At 44.6% G+C, this 24,238-nt stretch overlaps 3 protein-coding genes across 3 annotated transcripts in view; 2 read left to right on the top strand and 1 right to left on the bottom strand.

Moving 5' to 3' along the window:
- Window positions 1-927: 927 nt before the first annotated feature.
- atg101 (autophagy related 101) lies at window positions 928-2,472 on the bottom strand. The gene is made up of 2 exons (XM_008287287.1): window positions 1,817-2,472; window positions 928-1,723 (listed from the first exon to the last, which is right to left on the bottom strand). Exons 1-2 carry the CDS (start codon window positions 2,066-2,068, stop codon window positions 1,319-1,321), a joined length of 657 nt encoding a protein of 218 aa, XP_008285509.1. The 5' UTR covers window positions 2,069-2,472; the 3' UTR covers window positions 928-1,318.
- Window positions 2,473-2,571: 99 nt separating this feature from the next.
- Window positions 2,572-19,073, top strand: c2cd2 (C2 calcium dependent domain containing 2). The gene is made up of 13 exons (XM_008287286.1): window positions 2,572-3,371; window positions 3,783-3,878; window positions 5,230-5,349; window positions 7,776-7,877; window positions 8,205-8,321; window positions 9,592-9,700; window positions 13,022-13,130; window positions 13,247-13,311; window positions 13,458-13,573; window positions 13,713-13,875; window positions 14,767-15,008; window positions 15,370-15,637; window positions 16,842-19,073. Exons 1-13 carry the CDS (start codon window positions 3,084-3,086, stop codon window positions 17,060-17,062), a joined length of 2,016 nt encoding a protein of 671 aa, XP_008285508.1. The 5' UTR covers window positions 2,572-3,083; the 3' UTR covers window positions 17,063-19,073.
- Window positions 19,074-22,109: 3,036 nt separating this feature from the next.
- The window catches only part of prdm15 (PR domain containing 15), a 22,848-nt gene continuing 20,719 nt past the window's right edge, over window positions 22,110-24,238 (top strand). The window contains exons 1-3 of the mRNA XM_008287284.1: window positions 22,110-22,167; window positions 22,717-22,756; window positions 22,838-22,931. Coding sequence (XP_008285506.1) covers window positions 22,726-22,756; window positions 22,838-22,931 — 125 coding nt within the window. The 5' untranslated portion in view covers window positions 22,110-22,167; window positions 22,717-22,725. The remainder of the gene's footprint in view (window positions 22,168-22,716; window positions 22,757-22,837; window positions 22,932-24,238) is intronic.

Below are 24,238 nucleotides of genomic sequence, written 5' to 3'. Positions count from 1 at the left end.
CATGTGAAGACACCATATGATCATGTTACCAAGGTAAAAAGAAAAACTACTTTTTCACTGGAGGAGGTCTTTAGTGTGGAGTCTCCATGAGCAATGTGGGTTCTCCGGCTTCCTCCCACAAGGTCCAGAAACATGCTGAGGTTAATTGGTGATTCCAAATTGTCCTTAGGTGTGAATGTGAGTGTGCTTGAACCTGCCTTCACCCTGAGTCAGCTGGAATAGACTCCACCCCCCCGCGACCCTAGTGAGGATTAAGGTGTAGAGATGATGGATGGATGGATGGAGGTCTTCAGTATTACGTACTGACCGTCTCCATGCTGACCCTTACATACCGAACACTGGTATTTGCTTCCTAGTTCTACTGCATTTTGTACCAAGCGCTCAGATCTTAAAAGTAAAAAATAACCAGGCCCATGTGCAGAAAATGCACACGGACAAGAATTTCATAAAGCACCTCTGTCAAGTTAATTAACACCTTCCGCGAGAATTCTTTATACACTAAAGCTCCCATTAATTGCCAGTTGTCACATCCATCCGTGTAACTGGCGAAGCACACAGCAGTGAGTTTGACATCATGCGTGTGGACCTGAAGCTTTCACACACGTATTGTCTTCCTGTTGGCAGGCGGACAACACCGAGCCAGGGGGGATGTTTTTCTAGCAGCGGGCCACTGTGACAGTTTCTAAGCTGGAAACGAGGGAGTGAACTTAGGAAGTGTTTGCTTTAATTTGGAAAAACGGCAAACTGGAAATCCTGTCCTACCCCGCGTGTAAGGTCACACTCTCCATGAAAGAGGAAGTTTTTACACGGATGAGGAAATCTGTTCCCAAACTCAGCCACGTCTTTTGCATTAAAGTTTGTCTTCTTTGACCCATTAGGACAGGCTTATAAAGGCAGTCTTTTGTTTCAAAAAGCCACGGATCCTGATTAGAATTAATTACAGTAAACGACATTTATTGTCAAAATGTGCAATGATTTACATACGACATTATCAGCAACACAAATTCTGAAATATTCCATTGATATATGTACCTATATCCTACTGTGTTTAAGCTGCGATTCTAGATGGTGGTTGACAATTTGGGAAAAAAATCAAAACATCTTTAAAATAAAGATTAGATAATTGAACATCTTAAGGTACAAGCAATACCAGAACCACAGCAGAGACGTCAGAAAACACACTGAGACTGCTTCGTTGTGGCAGAAGTAGAGCTGACAATCCACGATTTTGGATGTAAAAAAAAAAAAAGCTGTGAAGCATTACAACGGATGGTTATGGATGATCCACATCATCTGTATCTGCTGTCTTGGAGCGTCCTCACAGCGCCAGCGTGTCCTTAATCAGCCTCCTCATGGTGGTGCTCACAGAGGTGCCCAGCGAGTCAGTGATCTGATATGTGATTTTGTAAAGATACGGCTGGACATCTTTGAGACTAGTGTCAAAAACATTGTCCACCTCAGACTGGGTGGGCATCTTTGGCAGGTACTCGTGGCGGTTTATGACCTCCACCACGTTGATCACCTTCTCCCCCAGCTTTTCTCCTACTTTCTCCCTGCAGATCTGTCTCTCCTGCTCATTGGCCAGGTTGACAACATTGACCTTGATGCTCCACACCTCCCAGGGGATGCACTCGTCAGAGAAAGGCCAGCGGGACTTCTTCTTCTGGTAGAACTCCAGGGAGATCTGTCCCATGCCATCGCTGCCAGAGTTGCTCAGAGCATCCTGTGAAACCAAAACAGATGATGCAGCTCAGTCACAATTACAGGCCTGCTCACGCATGGCTGTCAACAATCACACGCTGTAACCAACAATTACCTTGAACTCAGACACAGCTTTCCTGATCACCCTGTCCAGCTCCTCTGAAGACACCCTGACGAAGGTGAAGTCGATGAAGTCACAGTCGAAGTCCAGCGTGCCCACGGTGCCGATGGAGTAGGTGCCCTCCTTTTTGTAGTGAAACTTCCCGGTGCTGCGGTGCAATAAGATGGTGTGCAGCAGAGCCAGCATCGCCTCCTCCACCTGCCTCGCCTCCACCGTCACCTCGAGAACTTCAGAGCGACAATTCATGGCGAAGTTGTGTCCATTTATAAGGGACAATGCGACGAGGGTGACGCTAGCTAGCAGCTCGGTCGCTCGATGACGAAGACACGCTTTGTTTACCTCTCCGGATGGGCGGGGACTATCCAACACCGCCTTTAACTGTCTATTAAAACACAAACTGTTCCGTTTATAAACTTTTATAAAGGGTGGCCCACCTGTACAGGAGTTCAATGTAGTGAGCAAGCGCCTGGCTAGCTGGATGTTTTGCTACAAGAGGATGTTGTAATGATGATAACAGGAGGACAAACTACGGAAAGCCGCGTAGTGCAAAATACCCGCGTTTTCTTTAAATTCGATTTAAAGTTAAACATAATTTCTGTACCGTACCGCAGTAGTATTCTTTATAAAATTACACAAGAAAACCACGTTAAAGCTTTAGTTATAACAGCTCAGATCGCGCAGTCACTCGAGGAAAACAAACGCCGACGCGCGCCGCGGTGCATGCTGGGACTTACAGTTTGTGCCACATATCCGTTTCCAAACGGCAACTTTGTACAGTCGAACCGAGCCGCAGACCGAGTCCAGCGGGAAGGACTGCGCTGTTCGGCTCCAGGATGTGCCACCCGGGACTCTTATTCTCTCTCTGGATACCGTCGGGTGGAGAATAACCGCGGACTTTTGGAAATAAGTGCTTTTTGAGAAACTTTGCCGGTTAACGAGGAATAGCTAGTTACGCGAACCGCGGCGAAGATTAGCCAACTAAGCTAACAGGCATATTCAATGAGAGGAGTGTGCGGCTCTGCATGTTTACTGAAACCTTTAGCTCTTTGACAGTGGTCTAGTTTAACACAGCCAGCTCGTGTAGATTGAGACCTGCTACGTACGGCAGCATGGATACCAATAAGCATAATTCGTGTTGGGGGCGGTTGTCAGTCGTGGGTGCTCGCCTTCATTGATCTTAACAAATAACTGCTATGAGGTCGCCAGGACGTTCCTCCGTGGAGGTGTGCTAAACTGTCATCATCGAATTCACTTGCAAAGAATGTCCGACTCGGAAAGTTCCAGCTCGTATTTTGGTTTGGAGGATCCGCAGTGGCTGTGCATGGTCACACTGTTCGTTGCATCCCTGGTCACCCTGGTGCTGTACTTCGTGCAGTATTTCCAACATGGGATTGTAGGAAACAAGCGGGGAGCAGCAGGAGACAATGCGGCGGCGAAGGAGGAGGAAGCCGCCGCTCTGCTGGGATGGGCGCTGTCACTGAAAAGCTGGAAAAGTCAGTGGAGAGGAGCCTGGTGCAGGGCTTTGAATGACCAGGCGAGGAAGCGAGGGGTGAGTCTCATGATCAGCAGGCCGCCACTGTGCTGAGTGACAGGTGACTTCAATAAAAAAAAAAAAAAAAAGTCCAGCTGTGACTGGGTTACAAAATCCTCATCTAGGATCTCATATATAAAAGAAGACACTTCAATCAAATCTCATCCTGTGCTTTGACACGGGGCTTAATGATTGACATCAGTAGCCCTCCACATGGCACACTCAGCAACCTGAAATGTGCACCTTCTTGCACAACCTCTGCATGTTTTGTCTGTTTCTTGGAATTATCAAGTCAGAACATATGTGTTGACGTTGCCAGTGTGACACAATGCAGCCCACATCGTTTCTCATTAATTGACGGCATCTTTCCAGATCTGCGAGTTGTGCAAAAGGTGATGTTTTAAACTTCCTGCCTTTCTCCCTCACCAGGGTGGTGTTGTGTTGACATTTGAAGAGGATGGCCTGGACGCATCGGAGCTCCTGCTCAGCCAAGTGTCCAGCTTCCAGAAGTCTGCCACCAACAAGGTGCAGTACAGACTGAGTGTTATTCTGAGGTTTCTGTTCCTACAGCACTGTGTGTTTTGTGGTGTCGAGTGATCAATGTATGTGTTTATTCCTGGGAGATAGCTCGATCAGCTCATCCTCTGAAAAGTATTCACCACCGTGGCAGCTTCAGCATTCATCTGAGTTATAGGAGGACACTTTTACAGAAGGGTGTCCCTCTATTTAGTTTCCCCTTCTCAGGTTCAGCATGAAGGGAGTTGCTCAACAACCAGTACTGCATTTCAGCCTGCAGCAGTCAAGCGGTGACTCATCACTTAGCCAAATTCGGTACAGGCATTTCCCCTATTATTTTAAATTTTGCAAATGAATCTACTTAGCATTTGCTCATGACTCCAAGGCACTACGAACGAATACTTTCATGCAGCCTGTGTGCCAACCTGCTGCAGAATGGGTGGAAACTAAGCTGCCATTGGGGGGGCTTTTATTTTTCGGAGGGGTCAGATAGGGACAAATTGCACGCCGTGTTGTTGGCCTGGTCGGCTTTGCAGTGCTTCCAATGCAAAGTCAGCCCTTTCTTTGTGATCATCACGATATGGACCAAAGTACCAGGTGTTCTGTTGTTGAGTGCGGGGAGTTTAATGAACAGAGGCTTATTTTTACCCACATGATGTGTGTGGACGTACGTGCACGCGTGGTGTGCGTGTGTTTTTAAGAAGCTTATATCGCTGTCGAGCTCAGCACTAAGGAGGAGCAGGCAGACGGGAACGCACCAGCACCTACGTTTAGGTTTCCCCTTACAGTGGTCTGATGGCTCGCTGGTCTCAGCGACAGTCACCCTGTGCTTAAATCAGAGCGACTGCACTAAAGAACTGTGTGGCTAATAGGAGGATGCTTTACAGTTGGTGGTAATTTAGTCCATTAAAGTTACACCCTATTGCAGTGAAGGTGATTTGTTGTGTTCACAGAGGGTTGAATATGCTGATGCTGTTTGGAAGCCAGTGCATACAGCGTGCTCTCCTTTTTCAGAGTTCTATATAATGTTGTCCTCAGACAAATATTTTACTTTTGGATCTTTTTTTTTTCTAAAGCCATCGTGTAAACACATCTCTCTTGTTTTATTTCAATATGTTTCTCGCACAAGTTTTGTGTGTGAGGCTGTACACACACAGCGTTATAAATGTATGATCAATGACTTAACAGTTCCTTTCACACATGAATCCACACACAGCACCACCAGTTTCGTATACATTCTAGATTTCCTCCCCATTTGAATCTCATTCAAATGATGTGGCATAACTACGAGTGTTGTCGCCGTCTTAGCTCCTGCATTCTCAGTAGGTTGCACTAATGCCTCGTTTTGTCTTCCCAACAGGCCGCTTGCTGCAGCGTGGTCGGGGAGAAGCTTCAGTTCTCTCTTCATGCAGCTTCGACAGCCATGGCTACAGCAGATCCTTGTAAATACACAGTCTGTATCGCTCCACTGGAGATGCAGGTAAAAGCTCTATATTTGTTTCTGTCTGTCTAAAGTCAATAAACTCCGCTCATTTGTTCTGTAGTGAAATATCCCTCTAAGTCCGAGGCCTCTGAAAGCTGAGTTACATCCTTTGGAAATGATTGTGGTTTAGTTTAATGGGAGATTTTATTAAACACGATGTGCTGCCCAGCATTGACTCTCTGCTGGCAGCAGCAATAGATTAAATGGTTGGGGTATCTTTCTGTGCTTGGCAAATGTCCCACTGATCTCATTAACAACCATGTCAGGCCCATTTCCAGTAAGGCAGGCCTGCTTTGTGTACACTTACATTAGTCAGGGGTCTCCACTAGACTGATGAAGGTTTCAACACAAGTGACTCCTTGTTCTTACCTGGAAATGAGTAATTTATCTTACTCAAAACTGACTATGCTTATCTCCTAAGCTGAATATTTCTATTACTTACTCACTTTCTAACCCTCCTGTTCCGGCTTTACGCTTGGGTGCAGTGTTAAAATAAAGTGGAACCAATATAATGTGCTGGAACATGTAACAGGTAGTTTGCATTAAGCGTTTATGTCCCGAGGTTTAGCATCAAAGCCTCACCGATGTATTGATACAATTGGATGTATAAGCTAACCCAATTGTATTAAGGCTATTTTTAAACCAGTAAGATGCTTGTCACCCCTCTCAGGTCAGTGTGCCATAAATACAACCTGAGTGAGAGGCTAGGGAGCTGAAGTCAGGATTAGAGTCGGGGCGCATTTGTTTTGGTTGTGGATCTGTTGTTGCCGCTGCAGCGACATAAAGGGAGTCCGTGTCTCTGTTTCACTCTCACTGTGTGGGCTTGGTCTGGAAAAGTCAGACGCCCTTTCTAATGTCTCCGTCCATCCACTGGAACGTTTGTTAGCTTTTGACTGAGATTCAAGCTAGAATGCTCCTGGCCCGTCATGCAGTGGGACATGCAGGACAGAAGCCCCGGGCAGTTCCAGTTTATGAGCACAACAATGCAGCCGGTACACTCAGGTGTACTTTGTCTTTGAACTCACGACTGCACCGCATGACCTGTTGCATGTGATAAGGGACGCCCGTGTGACACATGTCATCCTAATGCAATGTTCATCTGTGAAATGCAAACACAACATTTACACATGGTGTGACTTCATGACAGGCTCTCTACTCTTAGTCAGGTGGTGTCTACAATTAAATATTTAAATGGCCAAATGTTCTATTTTCTTATTGTTATTATTATTATTATAACTTCTAGTTCAAGTTGTTTGTATAAACTGATTCAGGCCTTATCAGCATAGACTATAAAGCTCTTTTGGATCCATTTGAGCATTCCTGTTACTATCTGACAAGGCCTTTGTTTGGCATCACAGAGGCGGCTGTTCAGTTGTACACTGGAATCCAGGCATGCTGGGGCAGGATGGCCCAGTGTGCTTTTGTCCCTCTCTTATCTCTGCTCCTCATTAACCTTCTCATTCTCATAATCTAGCCGTTGTACACCTGGCTGGTTTTCCTAAAAAAAACCCTTTTCCTGTGTGTCAACCTAATAACATTTTATTTTTTTATAGAGTAGTGTTGTGTAGAGTTGTATATGGTGACTAAGGGTCAACCAATTAGTTTTTCTCGGGCCTGATACAGATCATTAGTTATCACGGAGACTGATAACTGATTTACTTTTGCAGGAGAAATGAAAATCTTGTTGGAATACCACAAACTCCAACACAAAACTGTGCTGAAATGCCTTTGTCTGTTGATGATCGTTCAGTATTCATATGCTAATAAGCCCACGTGGCACATTTTACGGATACCGGACCAATAATCTGTTGACCCCTAATGGTAGTCACTGCATCAGTGTTATTTTTGAGATAAAAAACAGACACACTTTAAGTCCAGTTTAGTCGACGTTATGATATCCGATGTCCTAAAGCAGCACAGAGCAGCAGATCCAACAATCTACTCTCAGAAATCTTTCCTTACAAATGGTCTCACATCAACTTGTTCACATGAAATCCACTTTGAATCATCCAGATTGGAGCAGAGTGACAGAATGACGTATTCAAAATGTGACAAAGCGTCTCCAGGTTTATTAAACATATTAACACTGCTCGCTGCTTTCAAAGTTAGTCAACAACTGCTCTGAGATGCATTATGTCTGATGTGATGAAAACTATTGCAGTAGTGACAGTTTAACAATTGATGGTCTGGAATCATTTGAGTCATCAAACCGCAGCGCCTGTGATTTATGTCCCACAGTGGTCCTTTGATTTTGTTCTCTCATGACCTAACCGACCAGCCGAGATGCTTTATATTTGGTATAATAACAGCTGATGTCAAGAGAGTCACTTTCATTTTGTCTTGAATTTATCGTGAGTGGAACTGGTGAGCGCCGCTTGTAACACGACTACCACGGCATCATGAGGCGTCTTTCTCTTCCTCAGCTTCATCTACGCATGCAAGAAGCTGAAGATGAGGTCAAGGTGAGCTGGGGCGTGTCCCACCTGGAGACCGGGGAGCTGCAGGTGACGCCCACTTTCACCCAGGTAACTTCAAACTACATTTAATGCAGTTCTGTGATCGTCTGTCCTCATAGAGATTAATTTCAGTTGATTTTCATGTGTTATATCATGTAAATCATTGTAGCATGTCCAAAAGTTTGTAAATGATTTCTAAGATGTCAGGTGACAAAAGTAAAAGCGTTTTTTTTTTCCAGCCCAGTTACAAAAACTCATAAAAATGAATAGAACAGTGAAAGTGAGGCAGATGTTGTTTTACTTCAGGTTTTCCATAAAGGTTATGTTTTCAGTTGGACACAGTGAGATTTTTACTGTGCGTGCAGTTGGTCTGATATCATCATGTGCCCCTATCAGGACAATGCCAACACTTGCAGCGTCGCAGCCATAAAGGAGCAGTTGAGGCAGCTGCTGTGTGCGACTCGTCCCTCTGTGCTACTGAGCTGCAGGCCTGCTCAGGCCTCAGAGGTCAAGGTGAGTGGCTGATGCAAGGCTGTCAGTCCAGCTCAGTGTTTGCAGTGTGGTGCAATTTGACGAGCCAGACTTGAACGTCTACTTGAAGCCTCAGAAGGCAACAAATTAAGATAATAAAGATGCCTTTGTTTTTCTCTCCCTCAGTGGTTATTGCTAAATGCGTGGCAGCCCCAGTAGCTGAACGAGCTTAACGAGAGTCTAGTGGATTCATAATTGCAGCATTGGATCATGGTCACCTAAACCCTGCCCTACAAATTGAATTTAGAAGAGTTTATTGTGCTCACATGCATTCCTAAAAAGGTTTTTTACTGGAGCGCTCTTTGCTCAGCCGTCACGTGATGTCACGCCACGTGTTTCTGATTAGATCTGGTGTTATACGTTCACATTTATGGCAAATGTTTAAAATCGCAGCATGACATGAACATAGTCCTGTAGTCAGTGGGACTTAGGTCTCAGGTTACATCAGTTTCTTAGCACACTATTTGCTTGCCTGCTTAAATGTGAACATTGCAGGTCAACGGGGCCCAAAGCTATCTCCTAAACTCTCATGTTTTCCAAATGACTTGCCCGATATGAAATGGAAAATAGTCAAGTCACCCATTTGAAAAGCAGTAGCCATCAAGTGTTGAATAATTGATTTGTTGTTTCTGCTTTTTAGCTAATTGCTGCGCTATCAGCTGAGGTTATCCTACTGAATTAGCATTGATGCCGCGTACCGGATGATCTCAGTCAGCCAAGTTCTGACAAAGCCTCGATGAGAATCGGCTGACTGAGTGAAAAAATCAGCCTGTGATGCAGTTACAAGTTCTTCATGCTCCGAGTTAATCAAATACGTGTTAATGTTTATAAAAAGCAAATCAAATAACTCGCTGTTGTAAACAAATTCTCCAAAAATGCAAACTCTAAACCACTTTCAGGTATTTCTAATGCAAATTCTCTATGGTCATAATAAGTCCAATGCAAATTATGGACGAGAGAACCTTCTCTCAACGTGGATGTTTTGCATGGAGTCCTCCAATCGTGTTCAGACTACGTAGCTTTTCTCTAGAATTTAGGAGCATACTGCAGCCGCCTTTGTAGTTTGACTGAAGGTCTTCTTTCAGACCTAATTCTGAAAGGCTTTTGATCATCCTTACAATGGTGCCATTACAGCATTGTGGTAGTTCTACCTGGATATGACTACTTTGCCTACATCGGTGCACATATATTGTAATCAGAGGATGAATATTTCTGAGGTTTTGACTTATGCACGGTGTGTTTTCTCCAATAGGAAGCCCACAACAAAGTGGCATCGCCCCCAAAGCCCCCCCGCGCCCACGACTGGAAGCTGCTAGTGAAAAACATCCGGGTCACACTCAATCAGGAGGAAGATGCTGCAGGTTGGTTGCAGATTCTGATGAAATCGCTCTACATGTGTCTTTATTCTTCACAAAACCAGGCTTTTGAAGGACTGCAGCTACATCGCAGAGCCGTAAATCTAATGATTTTAAGGGCGTGTATAGATTTTACAGCTAATTCTGCATGTTTTCAGAGTTTGCTGTCTTCCTGGTGCACTTAAGTCAAGATGTAATGAAAGTTAAAGGCAGAAAGACAGAGGCCTCTGGTTAGACGGTGGTGTCCCTCAGCTTTAGCAGCAGCACTGTCAGCAGGGTCAGTAATAACTGACTAATAAGGGGAAGCTGATAGAATAATTACGAGCTGCAGTGACTTATCTGCATACAAGCCATATAAACTTCATCCATCAGCCGATATCCAAACAAATCTCATTTACTGGAGGTCCGGAGGAGTGTGCTACGAAGCCAGATTAATGAGTTGTGGAGGTACGGTGATCCTCGTCTGTACTGCAGAGTGGTCTGGCTAGCGTATCGGGTATGATAGAGATCACTGTGTTCATCTCCACGGGAACTTGCGTGTATTCAGTCGATGATGCAGAAAATGCAAAGTGTGGTTTTTATGTTTGGTCCTGATTTGCTGCCAAGTCTCACACTGATGGCTCTGCAGCGAACGGAACATAGATTAGAAACTTGATTAGTGTATAGCAGAATATCCAATGAGTAATTTCTCTTTGATTTGGCCAAATACTGAAGTGATTTCCTTCATCATAGGGCAGCGTCAGACCCGAAGCAAATGAATAAAGTTTAACAGCGCTAACGTGCAGCTGTCATGTTGGAAATAAGTGGCTGAACTGAGAGTGCGTTAAGTGGTAAAGTACATGTACGTTAACTTACACCAACAACAATTTTCTACTAGCATTCCTCTCTTGTAGTCAGGGTGCATTTTTCTGTAATGTGTTTCTGAGGATTCTCAGTCATCCAGGTCCTGGTTATTCTCGTGGATTAATCGTAGCAACTGGACTCACTTGAGTTCCTTGAAGACGTTTCACCTCTCATCCAAGAGGCTTCATCAGCTCTGACTGACTAGTTGGGAGTTCCAGATACTGATATCCTTAAGAAGCCATTAGCACCTGAGTTTCGGTTTCAATTGGGGGTTTGTTGCTCCCCCTGCCCCAGTGGGGTTCGTTAGGGTCTTTGTGTCTAGGTGTGGATGTGGTTTCATCTTCCTGGGGAGAGATTTTAGGACTGAGTTGAATTCTACTGTAGTAAATGTTTATATTCTTCATAACTCTTCATTCAAACAACCTGTTCCTCTTGACTGAACGAGGCAGCATGCCGTCAGTTTATTTTGTGTTGAAGAAGAGTGACATTGACAGGAAATTGCACATTATTATGATGCGTCTCATTAGCTCTGATTGACTGGTTTTAGGTTTTGTCAACCAGCTAAGTCAAAAAGAAGCCTGCCAGTGTCAGACTTGGCTCATAGTGCAGGGCTCAGTCAATCAAGAAGAACCTCGATCTCTGACGTACTATTGAATTAGTTGTTGTTGTTTTTTTTAAGTGACTTATTTAGGCTGAAATGTCCTGAACGTAGCAGGAGATGCATTAGATTGTTCTGTACGACCAAATGACCGTCTGATTGCTTCTTGGCTGGACTCGGAGTCTCCGCCGGCTGCGTACAACTTCACAGTGACACCAGAACTTCTTTTAAGGTTCTTTTGTTTGTCTATAAATGTATCCATTTGTCTGTAAAGCCAGGCATGGGTTGATACCTGGGTACATCTCAGAGCTTCTCTACCTCCAGGCCTCTTGTACCCCTTTTCTACCAAACCGGTTCCAGCGCTAGCTCCGTGCTAGTGCCTGACTTAGCTCCAGTTCTTTGTGTTTCCACCGCCTAAGCACCGGCTCCAGGCTCTCAAAGCACCAACTCTCTGCTGGGCCAGAGCTAAGCACCGAGTACATCTGGGGCGGGGGGCGGGGTTATCGTGACCACCGAGACCGATGGATGAACAGGACACACAAGCGGTGATCTGTGTCGTCTTTCGCCCGGATGTCTCTGGTCTGATCATGAGTCCCGGGACACACAGAAGATTTGCACACACTGTTGCACGCTGAAAGCCGGTGTAACTGCCACCAGCAGCACCACAGTGATGGAAAAACCTCCAAACAGCTGCTGTTAGAGCTCACTGTTTCACCGCCGAGGCAGGTGGGAGGCTGTGCTGCTGCAGTAGAAAAGCCTTCCTCCGTTAATCAGATGTCTCTCCTCCTTTGACATTTTTAAAAATATAAAAATCTCATTTAGTGTTTGATAATTCAGATTTTTCCAGTTGTTATTCTGTTTCCTGTCTTGTGTTTTTTTGCACATATTTTTGTTGTTGCCTTCCTTAGAACCTGTTCGACACGTTGATCAACTCAGGTTGTTTTAAATTGACTGTATAAATACATTTGATTTGATTTGCAAGAAAAATTGGTTTTTTTTCCCCAGGTTAACAAATAAGTCTGATGTTGGTCAAAAGCAGCGGGACTGTTTGTCAGCCTGGTTGCTCATTTACTTCTCTAAGGCGGACTGTGTGCATCCTCTCCTGATAATCTGCTGCTCAGAGCTAAACAATGCCGACAGTGTATTAATAATCCACGTACATCCGTATCGCCACACCCAGCGTGGTGCTACAGACGTGCACATAAGTACGATTCCCTTGTGATCAGAGGGACGGCAGCACAGCCGGGTGTTTTGAGGACGGTGGATATTCTGAGTTGATGAGAGGTTGTTAAAATGATGAGACCTTAACATCACCCACAACCACCGTGTTTGGGTGTTTTCTGTGATGAGTCATTCTCTACTTGTGAGTCAGCAGACTCCTGACATCCTCTTAAGCATTCTGCCTAACACTTAATGCTGCACAGCAGAGACATGACACAGCATTCGACACAACACTATATATTTTCCTGCTGTTAAGTGAAGAACAGCTTGTCTCTGCTTCGCTTTACTTGTGAGACCTCCTGTGGGCTTGAAGGCAGATCCGGAGCTGCTGCAGTGGATGTTCTGTCTGCGAGGTTCTTGCTGATCCTGTATTCATTACCACACAGCGTCTGGCTTGTTTCTACTACTTGCTCTGTGCCGGGGTAGACCGGTGCTTTCTTAGTCTCCTCTAACCCATGCATAATTCATCTTGTATACAATATACGCTGACTTCCCCGTTGTCCATTAGAGTGAAGCCGTGGAAGTGACTGTAGCTAAATTTTTATCTTGCAGCAGCACATTTTATGTGATGGTCTGTCTGAAGATTTTTTGAATGAGTCTGCATTCAGCTCCTGTTGTTTTGTTTCCTGTGACACTGACTGAGATGCTTTGTGCTGTGTTTGTAGGCAGCATGAATCCTCTGTGTGTCCTGCAGTTAGATGATCCTCCACAGAGGTTTAACACCTCTGTTTTAAAGAACACAACTAATCCTGCCTGGGACCAGCCGTTTATCTTGTAAGTTTAATCTGAGATACCATCACTGTCCTCGCAGACATGACCTTTGTTTTTTTTTAAATTACATAATGCAGAATTATGTTCAATGTGTATGTTGTTTTTTTTTGTCTCACCAGTGAACTGAATGGACGATCAAAGGAGCTCAATATTCAGTTGGTGAATGATGGACAACCTCAAGAGAGTAAGGACACATCCAGCATGTCACTGGGTGCCTCTTAATATTTGTGTTGTATTCGCTGTAATGAAGAGTTGTTCTTGTTCCCAAGCTGTGACTGTCACATGCTCTGGTCCTACCAGACTAAATCAGTTATTCTTTTTCTTTCTCAGATTCCTCACTAGGTCAGGTTTCAGTGCCTTTTGATCTTGTAAAGAAGCAGCCCAAAGGACAGCAAACATTTGCACTCATGACCAAAGACACAGTGACGGGATCACTTACTACTGACGTAAGGGCATCACCCAGTGCACTCTGGGATGTTCTCATGTTTGCCTTTAATATCAGCAGATCTGGTTGATTTACTGATTTGTGTATTTGGGGTTTTTATTCACACAAAGTTAGACAATAACATGAGTTGTATGTTTCAGTTTACCTACCTGGAGCCCAGTGAGGTGAGGTCCTGGCACCCTCCGACCCCAGCCTCCAACAAGAGGGTGGAGATGGACCGTACAGTCATGCCCTGTGGCACCGTGGTCACCACCATCACAGCGGTGAAGAGCAAGCCGGGTCGACCACTCCCGCTGAGCATAGGTACAGCACTGGAACCCGACTCTGATTCTGTCCCAGTGTGTCAGTGGTGCTGAGAGCTCAACACACTGAGCAAGCATGAAGAAATCATTTTCACCGATCTGAAATCACAGCATTCAGAAACAAAACCGTGAAAATGCAGAGAACAAGCTGCAAATAGCACACAGGCTCCAGTGAAAACGGATACGATGCAGCGGAGTTTCCAGGGGGCACAAAGACGAGAAGGACAAGCTTGTTGTTGCAGCGGTGACTCATGAAGCTGCTGCTGAAGTCGACGATCTGCCTGTTTAGTTAGAAAATGAGCCGGTGTTTGTTTTAACAGTCGAGCTGCATTATTCCTACATCTGTCTGTTGCTCTGCCCTGATTCAACCCAAACGCTCTGTACTACACTACATGTGTATATATCAGAGTGTTCGTCTTGGTGTGATGACATTTAAACCCTGAAAAACACAGACTCAGCCCTCCTCAGTCAACCTGCACGGTGGGAGATTCTGGATCAGAATCAGTTTCTGGGTTGAACGTGTACGACTGAATCACTCCAATATTAACACTTACCGTAGAGTAGAGTGGCGTTACAGGGTTTGATGAGAGTCATAGGTGAGCTGGTGTGCCTGAGCTGTACTGAGTGGAGAGAAATGTGGGGACGTTCCCAGAGAAAGCAAAAATGTAGAGTTACATCGAAGCCATTTTGATACAAGGAAATGGGTTTTTAGAGGTTTAATCAACAACTAGAGAGGGACCAAAAATCAAACATTAGCTGTTTTAGATGCCAGTTAGTAGATCATAGCTAACCTCTGTTATTTCCCCAATGCACAATATCCAAAAATGAGCGCTCTGAACTTCTGGTGCATGCCCTTGAAGTGGTCTAATGAGACACCTTTGTGCTTCCTCAGATCCTGCCCAGAAAGCGGTGGTCAACAAGCCCAAGCTTGCAGAGCGTCGCGTTTCAGAGCAGGTGTCTATGCTGGGAGGAACCGTCAGCAAGGCCCTGTCCTCCTCCGACACTGAGCTGCTGATGCTCAATGGAACGGACCCAGTGGCTGAAGCAGCAATCAGACAACTCCACCAGTCTGCCAAGCAGAAGCTCAAGTCCCCAGTGAAGAAGAGCACCATCATCATCTCAGGCATCGCCAAAGTAAGGAGGAGCCGCACCACAGGGAGTTTTAGTGATGCGTCATGCTGTTTGTTTCACTTTCACTATTTCACATCAGTACAACAGTTTCATTTACTTCAAACAATGGGGCCTAGAGAAGCCCAGGTGTGGCTGGTCTCAAGTTTCCACAGCTTCCTCCAACACGTTACAACCTGTTGTGTTCCTTAAGCTGTGGTTTATCACTACAGAGGAGAGAAAGAGATCTCAAATCAAAGTGCATGCCATGTTTGAAGCAGGAAGAGAGTCTTTATGTATTGAACAGTTTCCATAATCACATTGCCAAAGGAAATATGACTTTAATAGTAATTGATTTTTTAAAATGGGAATATGCTTCATTTCCCAGACGCCGCTGTCTCAGGATGACGAGCTGGCTCTGATGGCAGGCTACGCTGCAGCGATGGATGCCTCCATGTCAGAGGGCAGCTCTACTCAGGATGTGACCACAGCGATTGCATCAGGGACCAGCAGCCTGCCGGAGGTGTCCGAGCCCCAGGAGGGCCCCAGTGGAATAGGCCGGCCTCCAGACGACTGGGAGAGCCACGCCGGAGAGGAACTAGACCATACCTCGCTTTCCATGTGTGTGTCTGAGGCGAGCTGCAAGAAGAGCCGAGGTGAGAGGTCCCAGAGGAGACTCCTGGCTCCACGAACACGCTGCTGGTCTTTATAGGAGTAATGTTTTATAACTTACTTTACATCAAAGCATTAAGAAGTTGATCAGTTTTCTCTGTCAGCCACGTCATGCTCCTCAGTGACGCAGTCTGTTTTTGTCTTCTTTCTTTCTCTCTTTCCTTTTTGAACTGTCACCACTGCCACCTTAGAGGAAAGCAGTGATAAGCTCACATTATGTCCTGATGAGTAAGTTGCTTCCTGAGCTACCTGTAGTAACCCTGGTACTCTAGCAGTAGAGTAGATAACACTGTTTCTGTCAAATTCAGCCTTTAGGTTCTTAAATCACTTGTAGATATTAGTGTCTTTAATGTAGAATGTAGTGGGGCTGCACAGTATGGACCAGCTGCTGTGAGTATTGTGGTATACTCACTCGTAGTGTGACATGTTGCACTAGGACTTGTGATGTGCAGTAAAATATTGCACGCATAATGAAAAACTGAGCGTTCGTACTGCAATAGCAGCAGAAACGGTTTGCTGTGCAGTATGTTGTTCGGCCTTTTCTGTAGGAATGTGCTGCGTATTGACGATACCTGTGTCTCTTTCTTCATTTGTCATTCATTCATTTTGATAACATCTTCATTTGCATTGTTTAATATTGACTAAGCTAACCCTCAGATAGTGAGGATAACCCAGATACCTGCTGAAAGTGCAGCTGGTATGTGTTAGCAGGTGATTAAAAGCTATTTAACTCCATTAGTTTTACGATGCAGAGCTGGACAGACCTGTTGAACAGAGGAGAGACTAATAGTGGAAGGTATAATTGATAGCCTGTTTTTGTATTTCTGTACTCGTGACAACAGTGGTTCGTGTTACTCTCATGAATGTGATATCTCAGGAACGCTCGCAGGGAATTTATTGTTTGGCAGAAACAGAAAACTTGAAGGATTAACAGATTAACACAGATCAAAGCCTCTGAGATAGATAGATAGATAGATAGATAGATAGATAGATAGATAGATAGATGGCACAGTGACATTTTATACCCAAACTAACTCAAATTCTGTGCCACAGCTGTCTTCAGATTGCTGCTCAAAGGAATAATAAACTTTTTTTTCTCATTTCTTTGTCTTGCGTGGTGTCATCTCAACCTCATCCTTCACTCAGATGATATTAAAGACGACTTCCTCTCCTTTTTCTTTGCTACAGGCAGCTTCCTGCAGAAGAGTGCCAAGCTCTTCTTCCGGCGGCGTCACCAGCGCAAAGACCCGGGGATGAGCCAGTCCCACAATGACCTGGTGTACCTGGAGTCTCCAGCCGCAGTGGAGCGAGCCAGCCGAACAGCCACGCTTAGCCGCATGCTCAACCGCAAGAGTAAGAATAAGAGCAAAGCCAACGGCTCTACCTCCACGGGGGAGCCACACGCGTGACCTCCCCGTCCACCGAGCCCTCCACCTCAGTCCCTCCCACAACAGCTACCATCATCACCTCCACCTTAAAAGATGCACTGGCTAACATCCTGGCTATTCTGCTCCCGCTAATGCCCGACCTGCACACCAGGGCTCCTGCATTGTGAATGGGAAGGCAGTGCAGGTGGAAAAATACCTTCTTTTACAGCCGTATCCTGCTTCAGTGCTTCTTAGAGGAAGCAGACATTCCATTAAAAGTGTGTGCACGTGTGGATGAAGGTATCCTGTCCTGGATTGATGGCATTTTAGAAGATATTATTTTTTGCATGTTTCTTTTATTTGATTTTATGCAACATTTTGAAATCTTTAAGTGCTTTTATGGCCTCATGACGGACCAAAGGGACTGGTATGGGCCGCCGCTTTACCTCACCGACGCTGAGGGCGAAGAGAAAACTCTCCCTGCTGTAAACCGTGCGCTTTCTGCGGTGGATCAACAGGACCAAAGATGAAGAGCAGAGTGGCGTTTGTATGATTTGCACAACTCTAGTAACCTTTGACTTCAAGTGCAATGACAGGAGCTCCTCTCACGATAGAGACTCTTCTGTAGTTCTTCATGTTGAACACAAACATTCACAAAGGGAGACCGTCTTTTCACTGCACCAGTGGGAGAATAATACGACTACTTTTTGACACTAATGTTATGAGATAATTTGTTTTAAATTTGTCTAAATTGATCCCAAATAAAACTAGTATGTACCGTGCATATAAAAGCTGTTAAACTGAGCTATCCGAAACTTACGCCTAACAAAGATAGCAAGTTGTTTCAGGTTAGCTGTTGGCACGCACAGAGGTCACGTTATCGTCCGGCTATTTAAATAAGGCAACACCCTTCTAAACATACAGCAGGGCATTTGTGCTTTTTGCAGTGTTCTCGAATGATATGCAACTTTCTCCTTTGTCTTCCTGAGAGATTCCTCCTGTACACTACTGTTATCAGCAGGGTGGTCGACGTGTCAAAAGGGAACCGAACGAACCATTTATCCAGGGACTGTGACGCTACGCTCGGCCGCATCCATGAAACCTGTTCGACGCTCACTTCAGTCCACATCTGAATGGAACAAACCGTTCTTTCTGTCATTTATTGTTTTGTTGTTTTTTTTTTTAAACCGTGTAGCTTTGAACAAAACGTGTGAACACCTTTGGGAGCAACCAAACTGGCTGCTTGTTTTTTTTTTTTTTTATCCAGCTAATGATTGTATTTTTTTGTGAGCAGCTTGTTTCTGTACTTCATGTTAACTACTGTTCATCAATAAGTTATTCTGCTCAGATGCAGCGCGGTGACAGCCAACAGATTGCCTTACAGTCATTCTGAGGACGATGTCGCAGCTGCTCAAGACTTTTTTTTTGTTTTTTCTCCTCAACTTGACGGGACTTTCAGGTCCAGAGGCTGCATCTGTTATCAGACAGAGGACTGAGAGCCTGGAGTGAACTGTTGGAATGGCTCTGATAGACGAGCGTACCACTGTGCTCCTGCACCATCAGCAACGTCTATAATCCAGAAGCCTATGCACATAACATATCTGTTAACCGAGTGTTTACATTATTAGACTATCTGAGAATTAAAAACACTCACTCGTGACAACACTCTTGTGCAGATGCAGTGTGGGTGTCTTTGTGTCTCGGTGTTCATCCACCATCACTGTCTGTTTAACAAAAAAAAAGGCCAGATCGAGGCAGAAGAAAACGCTTCAATCACTCAGACAGGAACGGAGAGGAACACGGGGCGTTTAAATCGGCTTCCGAGCCCTCAGAGCAGCCTGCGAGCATCAGCTACTCATGTGCGTTTAGTTAGCAGTAGGGCCGTATGTGAATAATAAACTGCTTCCTGATGTTCTTTTAATGGCATCCGCTCTGTTTGTGCACAGCGACTTGCTGACTGGCTCGAACGTCAGTCACATCCCTGCAGGGACTGTAACTAATCTACATATCGAGGTATTTCATTTTCAGCAATAAATATCGATTGAATAACTGAGACTGTGGTGACACTTTGAATGTCGAGGCTCTCGTTAAACCTCCCCAGCGCTCGTATATCCTGTAAGTCCGTGAATATACTGGTTCACTTTGTTTAATTTTACAGACGCTTTTATACATGAGAAGACATCCGCAGTGGAAACATCTAGTTAATGTTTGAGGTGCCTGTGCTTTATTTGCTGCTTCATATGACAGCACCACATTTCAGAGGGAGTTATTGTGCTTTTAACTTCACCAGTTTATCTTGAAAGCTACAGCTAGTGCTTATTGTTGCTGTGACAAGACATAATCAGCTTCTACATAAATCTCGATGCACCGTGGCTGTGGCGTAGATTTCACTTTAGCACTGTGAAGGCAGCAATCTGGATGCTTACCGCCCAGGAACACTTTGTTTTCTGTGTTCTGGTGAATTTTTATGCACCAATTTGTTCCTTTTCTGCATCAGTTTATGGTGTAGAATTCAGAATACACGTCCATCCACCCATCCATCTCTACACCACTTAATCCTCACTAGGGTCATGGGGGGCTGGAGTCTCTCCCAGCTGACTCAGGGTGAAGGCAGGTTCACCTGGACAGGTAACCAGTCTATCACAGGGCTACACTTAGAGACAGACAACCAAGCACACTCACATTCACACCTATGGACAATTTACAATCACCAATTAACCTCAGCATGTTTCTGGACTGTGGGAGGAAGCCGGAGAACCCGGAGAGAACCCACGCTGCACGGGGAGAACATGGAGACTCCACGCAGAAAGATGACGCGAACCAGTGACCTTCTTGTTGTGAGGCAACGGTGCTAACCACTGCTCCACCGTGCAACCCCAATCCAAAATATAACAGAATATAATGCAGTAAGACTGTGATGCATTCTGTATTGCTTTCAAACAGGATTTACAGCAAGATTTCATCACGTTTTAAACTTTCTGCACATTCAGAACGTGTTTAATGTGCTGGAGAAGAAGAGCTGCCCCAGTCTGATGCATTCTTGTGTAAGCTTAATAGATTTTAATACAGTCCTCAGCTTCTTTCAGGTTTTTATTAGGGGAGGACAAATACACGTGTTCTAAATACTGAATGGGATGTATCCCCTGTGTGAGTGAGAGAAAACTCCCTCTGGTGAGTCATTCTGCTCTCAAACCTGGTCATCAGTGCAACATTTGTTTTATTATAAACCGTTTTAAAGAGAGATCTACCGTCTACCAGAGTGCACGAAATATTTCTGCATTTTGTCAATGAAAACGAACATGTTGAGAGTTTTCTAAAAAACCTTTTCACTCATCAGACTTGTTTTAAACAAGTTTATTTAAATGAAAGATGAAGCCTCAGTTGAACCTTCTTTCATTTATTGTTAAAACACTATTTGACTGATATTCTTCATTATACACAAAATCTAAACCACCAATGAAGGTATTTTCTCTCCAGTCTGATGACTGAGCTGTAGGATCATGTAAGCTTTCCATGAATGAGTTTTTCATATCACTGTTTTTTTTTTTTTTTTACTCTCATCGACCTGGAGAGACTTTCAGCCGATATAATAATAAAAATCTGTCTATTTGTTCAGCACAGATACATTCAACTACCTCAAGATAATGTTACCTAGCAACCTAAGCTAGCTATCTAAACAGTCACTGATGCTTTCTTTGTGACATTTAGGTGTAACGTGTAGATTTTAGGGAAGATGCAGGGGGTTTGTAATCTAATTTTAACAAACATAGTAGATTTGATCAGTGTTTTAATCAGTTGTGGTCAAATGTGCTGCATTCTTGTTGTTAGTCATCTGCAGTAACATAATTAATACGCTCCCAACATCATAGATACTTGGGGCATGTTTTGAATCAGCAGAAAGTTTTTAGCATGAACAGAAATAATGCTGAAGCACATATGACTTGAGGTTGAGATGAGGTTTATAGATGAGTAAAAAATAAGTGAATTGACAAGAAAATGTGCCACATGCACATTTAGAGGTTAAACTTCCCATGCAAAGACACAAAGAGGACATTTTAATAAAGAGTAAATCGTGCCTGTATGTGTGTCGCTGCAGCAGGAAAAATATGAAACAAGAGAAGCTGATCTGCAGGAGAAAAAAATAATTGATGCCTGTGAGCTTTACTGCTTTATATTCCATTATATTTGAATTGTCATCTGTTTCTTAAAAATTGCCTTTTTAAAAACAGAAATAAAAACACTTACACCATAAATTGATGCAAAAAAGCCAAAATGCAGATAATGAAGTGTTTAATATTTAGATTTCCAAGGGAAGGACAAATGAAATGTTCACCCAGCCAGCAAAAAAAAAAAAAAAACGATGGAGTTGGCTGGCAGTGATGGCCAAGTGTCAAAAAAAGGCAGCAATGACATAAATCACTTGTACTAGTCTGGCTATATGGAACATGATGACAAATCCTACTGGACCGGCCCCCTCCATCCCCAGGCCCCAGTCGCCTAACAACAGATTTAACTACAGAAAACACTTCGATAAAAATCAGTTAGACTCAGCTGCTTACACAAAAATAATCATATAATGTAAAAAGCACCATCAATGCAGGCTATTTGACGTGCTGAGAACTTTATTTAAATGTAGTTTAATACTTTAATAATCATTCAAAACCTTTTATTAATTCTTTTTTATTTCTACATTGTGGACTAAAAGTATTGACAATATGACTGTAGTTTTAGTAAATTAAGATACTGAGTGCAATTTAACTTGGAGTAGAGTACATTTACATGTCATTGTTGCATAATTAATTAGTTTTCAGTGAATACATTTTGCACAACAATGATGTAAACAAAGGGCCTTACAGAGCCGTTGGAAATAATTTCTCCTTCTACTAAACAAATAACATGTAAATGTGGTTTAATGCTAAATAATAAAACAACGTTTTAATATTTCAGTAGTTTAATTTATGTATTTTACTCCGTGGATGAGCGTCCAGCCTCTAATTGGCTAATTAATGCCCCATTGAGTCGCTTCACGGCAGCCTACAGCCCCCATAATGCACCGCGCGCGGCTCGTTTCCGGTCCTGCGCCGTTTCTGGAGCGGATTGGAACCCGGAGTCAGGATTCGATAAATGAAGGGTCTTTTGCAGAAAAGGTAACGTGTTTCCCCGCTAATGTACTCGGCTTTTCTGCTAAACGGCGGCGCGGTTCGGTCGTGGAGCTGCAGCCCGTGTGTCCGGTGCTCTCCGCGGCTCTCCGGGCCGCCTCCTCGGCTCGCTGCTTGGCGCTGAAAAGCATCGACTCCGGTTTGGGGCTTTGCGTCTCCGGTCCATCCGCCATGCCGACTGTTCTTTGTTACAGTTTAGTGAAGAGAGCGGCTCAGATCGGAGTTAAAACCCGGCTAGAGTTTGGGAGCGACGCAAATCCTGGATCCCATCTCTAAGCGGACCGTTAATGTGTCAGTCCGACTGTAGCACGTTTACTAAAAGCAGCGGGAGCAGCCGGAGAGCTGGTGTGGAGCCGGAGGGCTGAAGCCTCCAGCTCTGCTCAGTGTGAGCAGGCGACAAGTTGAGCTGCACTCTGACACTCTGACAAGTAGTTCACTTCTATGAGGGTCCAGTTAAGTCCAGTGTGTTAAGTCCTGACTGCTGCTCAGCTGTTTGCTGCCAGAGGCCTCATTTAAAGTGTGTTCCTGTGTTTGCAGGTGGGCATAATGGCTGAACAGACACCAGATGAGTTCATCTGTGAGTATGAATCCAGCTCCGGCTGACTGTACCTGTGATGGGGTGACTGGACTGTGGTGACAGGTGTGCTGTGTGTCTCAGGGTGCGAGGACTGTGGCCAGTACCACGACTCTGAGTGTCCGGAGCTGGGGCCCCTGGTCACCGTGCACGACTCCTTCGTCCTCAGCAGAGCCCGGTGAGTGACACGACGGTGACTTCATCCAGCGACTGAACCAACTCCACCAAAGCGGCGCACATTCACTCCTCCCTGATACATACTGATACCTGCACAGGTGTTGTGTCATTAAAGCTGCTGTCTGGTCACTGATTTAACCTCTTAAACCTCATGTCTGTGATTCTACACAGTCCGCTTCTCCACCACTGACTGCAGCTCGAGCACACCAGCTCACCCACAGCTCTGCACTGTGGAACTACTTTGCACCGCACAATGGCCAGCTGTAGTATTGGAGTAGTTTAGGTTCAAAACGGAAACTAATTGTGAAGAAGAAGAATGATGCAGAAAGCTCCACCCTCTGAGCTGACTGGGTCGGTTCCTCGTTCTACAGGATCTGTTATTTGTACGCCTCCTATTTATGGTCTATACGAGATGCACTGGTGGCGTCGTGCTGCATCTCGAGTCGTCTGGTTCATGTGGATTGCCATTAGCTGTGCATTTCACGTGACTTCTGCTATATTTCTGCTTACGTTTTCAAACATCCTCTTCGCTGTGGGAAACGACAGCCGAAGTCTACAGGCAGCAGCTCACCACATAATAAACATTAAAAGTTTTTGTAAAAGTTTGCAGTCAGGCAGCCCTGCTGTTATCCACTGTACTGATGGTGCTCATCTCTCTGCATATGAATGGAAACAATTTCCCGTCATTTTCAGTGAACGCCATCTCAGCAGCGCTCACGATGATTGTGATTGAGTTGAAGAAATACAAACACACCCTCCTGTAGCAGAGTGATGATGAGGTTCTACACAGAAAATAATTTGGCTGTGTGAGGCTGTATTTCAAGAGCTGGGGTGTCGTGTTGTTGTTTCTGTAGAACAAGGCTGTCCTGGAGCGCTCAAAACTCCTGAGCTCACTGTTGTCAGTTTAAAATAAAAGCAGCTGCGTGGTTTATATGTCGCCTCAAATGATGTCAGAAACACAATTTGGTGAATCATTTCTGTAATATGGGCTGCACGGTGGCTCAGTGGTTAGCATCGTTGCCTCACAGCAAAAAGGTCGCCGGTTGGTTGCGCTGGATTAAATTAGCGATGTTCTTAAAGCTACACGTCATCCCAACTGAAGGTTTTCTAAATAACAAACAAGACAAGAGATCCACAGTTTTATTATGCCCTCACATTCATTACTGTAAAAGATCAAAAAATACTAAATTATTAAGGAATAAATTGCAATTATGGGCTGCAAGGTAGAGCAGTGGTTAGCACTGTTGCCTCGCAGCTAGAAGGTCGCCGGTTTGCGTCCCATGTTCTCCCCGTGCAGCGTGGGTTCTC

This window comes from Stegastes partitus, unplaced genomic scaffold (genome assembly GCF_000690725.1).
Source record: "Stegastes partitus isolate 25-593 unplaced genomic scaffold, Stegastes_partitus-1.0.2 Scaffold494, whole genome shotgun sequence".
In the NCBI taxonomy this organism is placed as follows: Eukaryota; Metazoa; Chordata; class Actinopteri; family Pomacentridae; genus Stegastes; species Stegastes partitus.
This window is presented reverse-complemented; position numbering and strand designations above follow the sequence as displayed.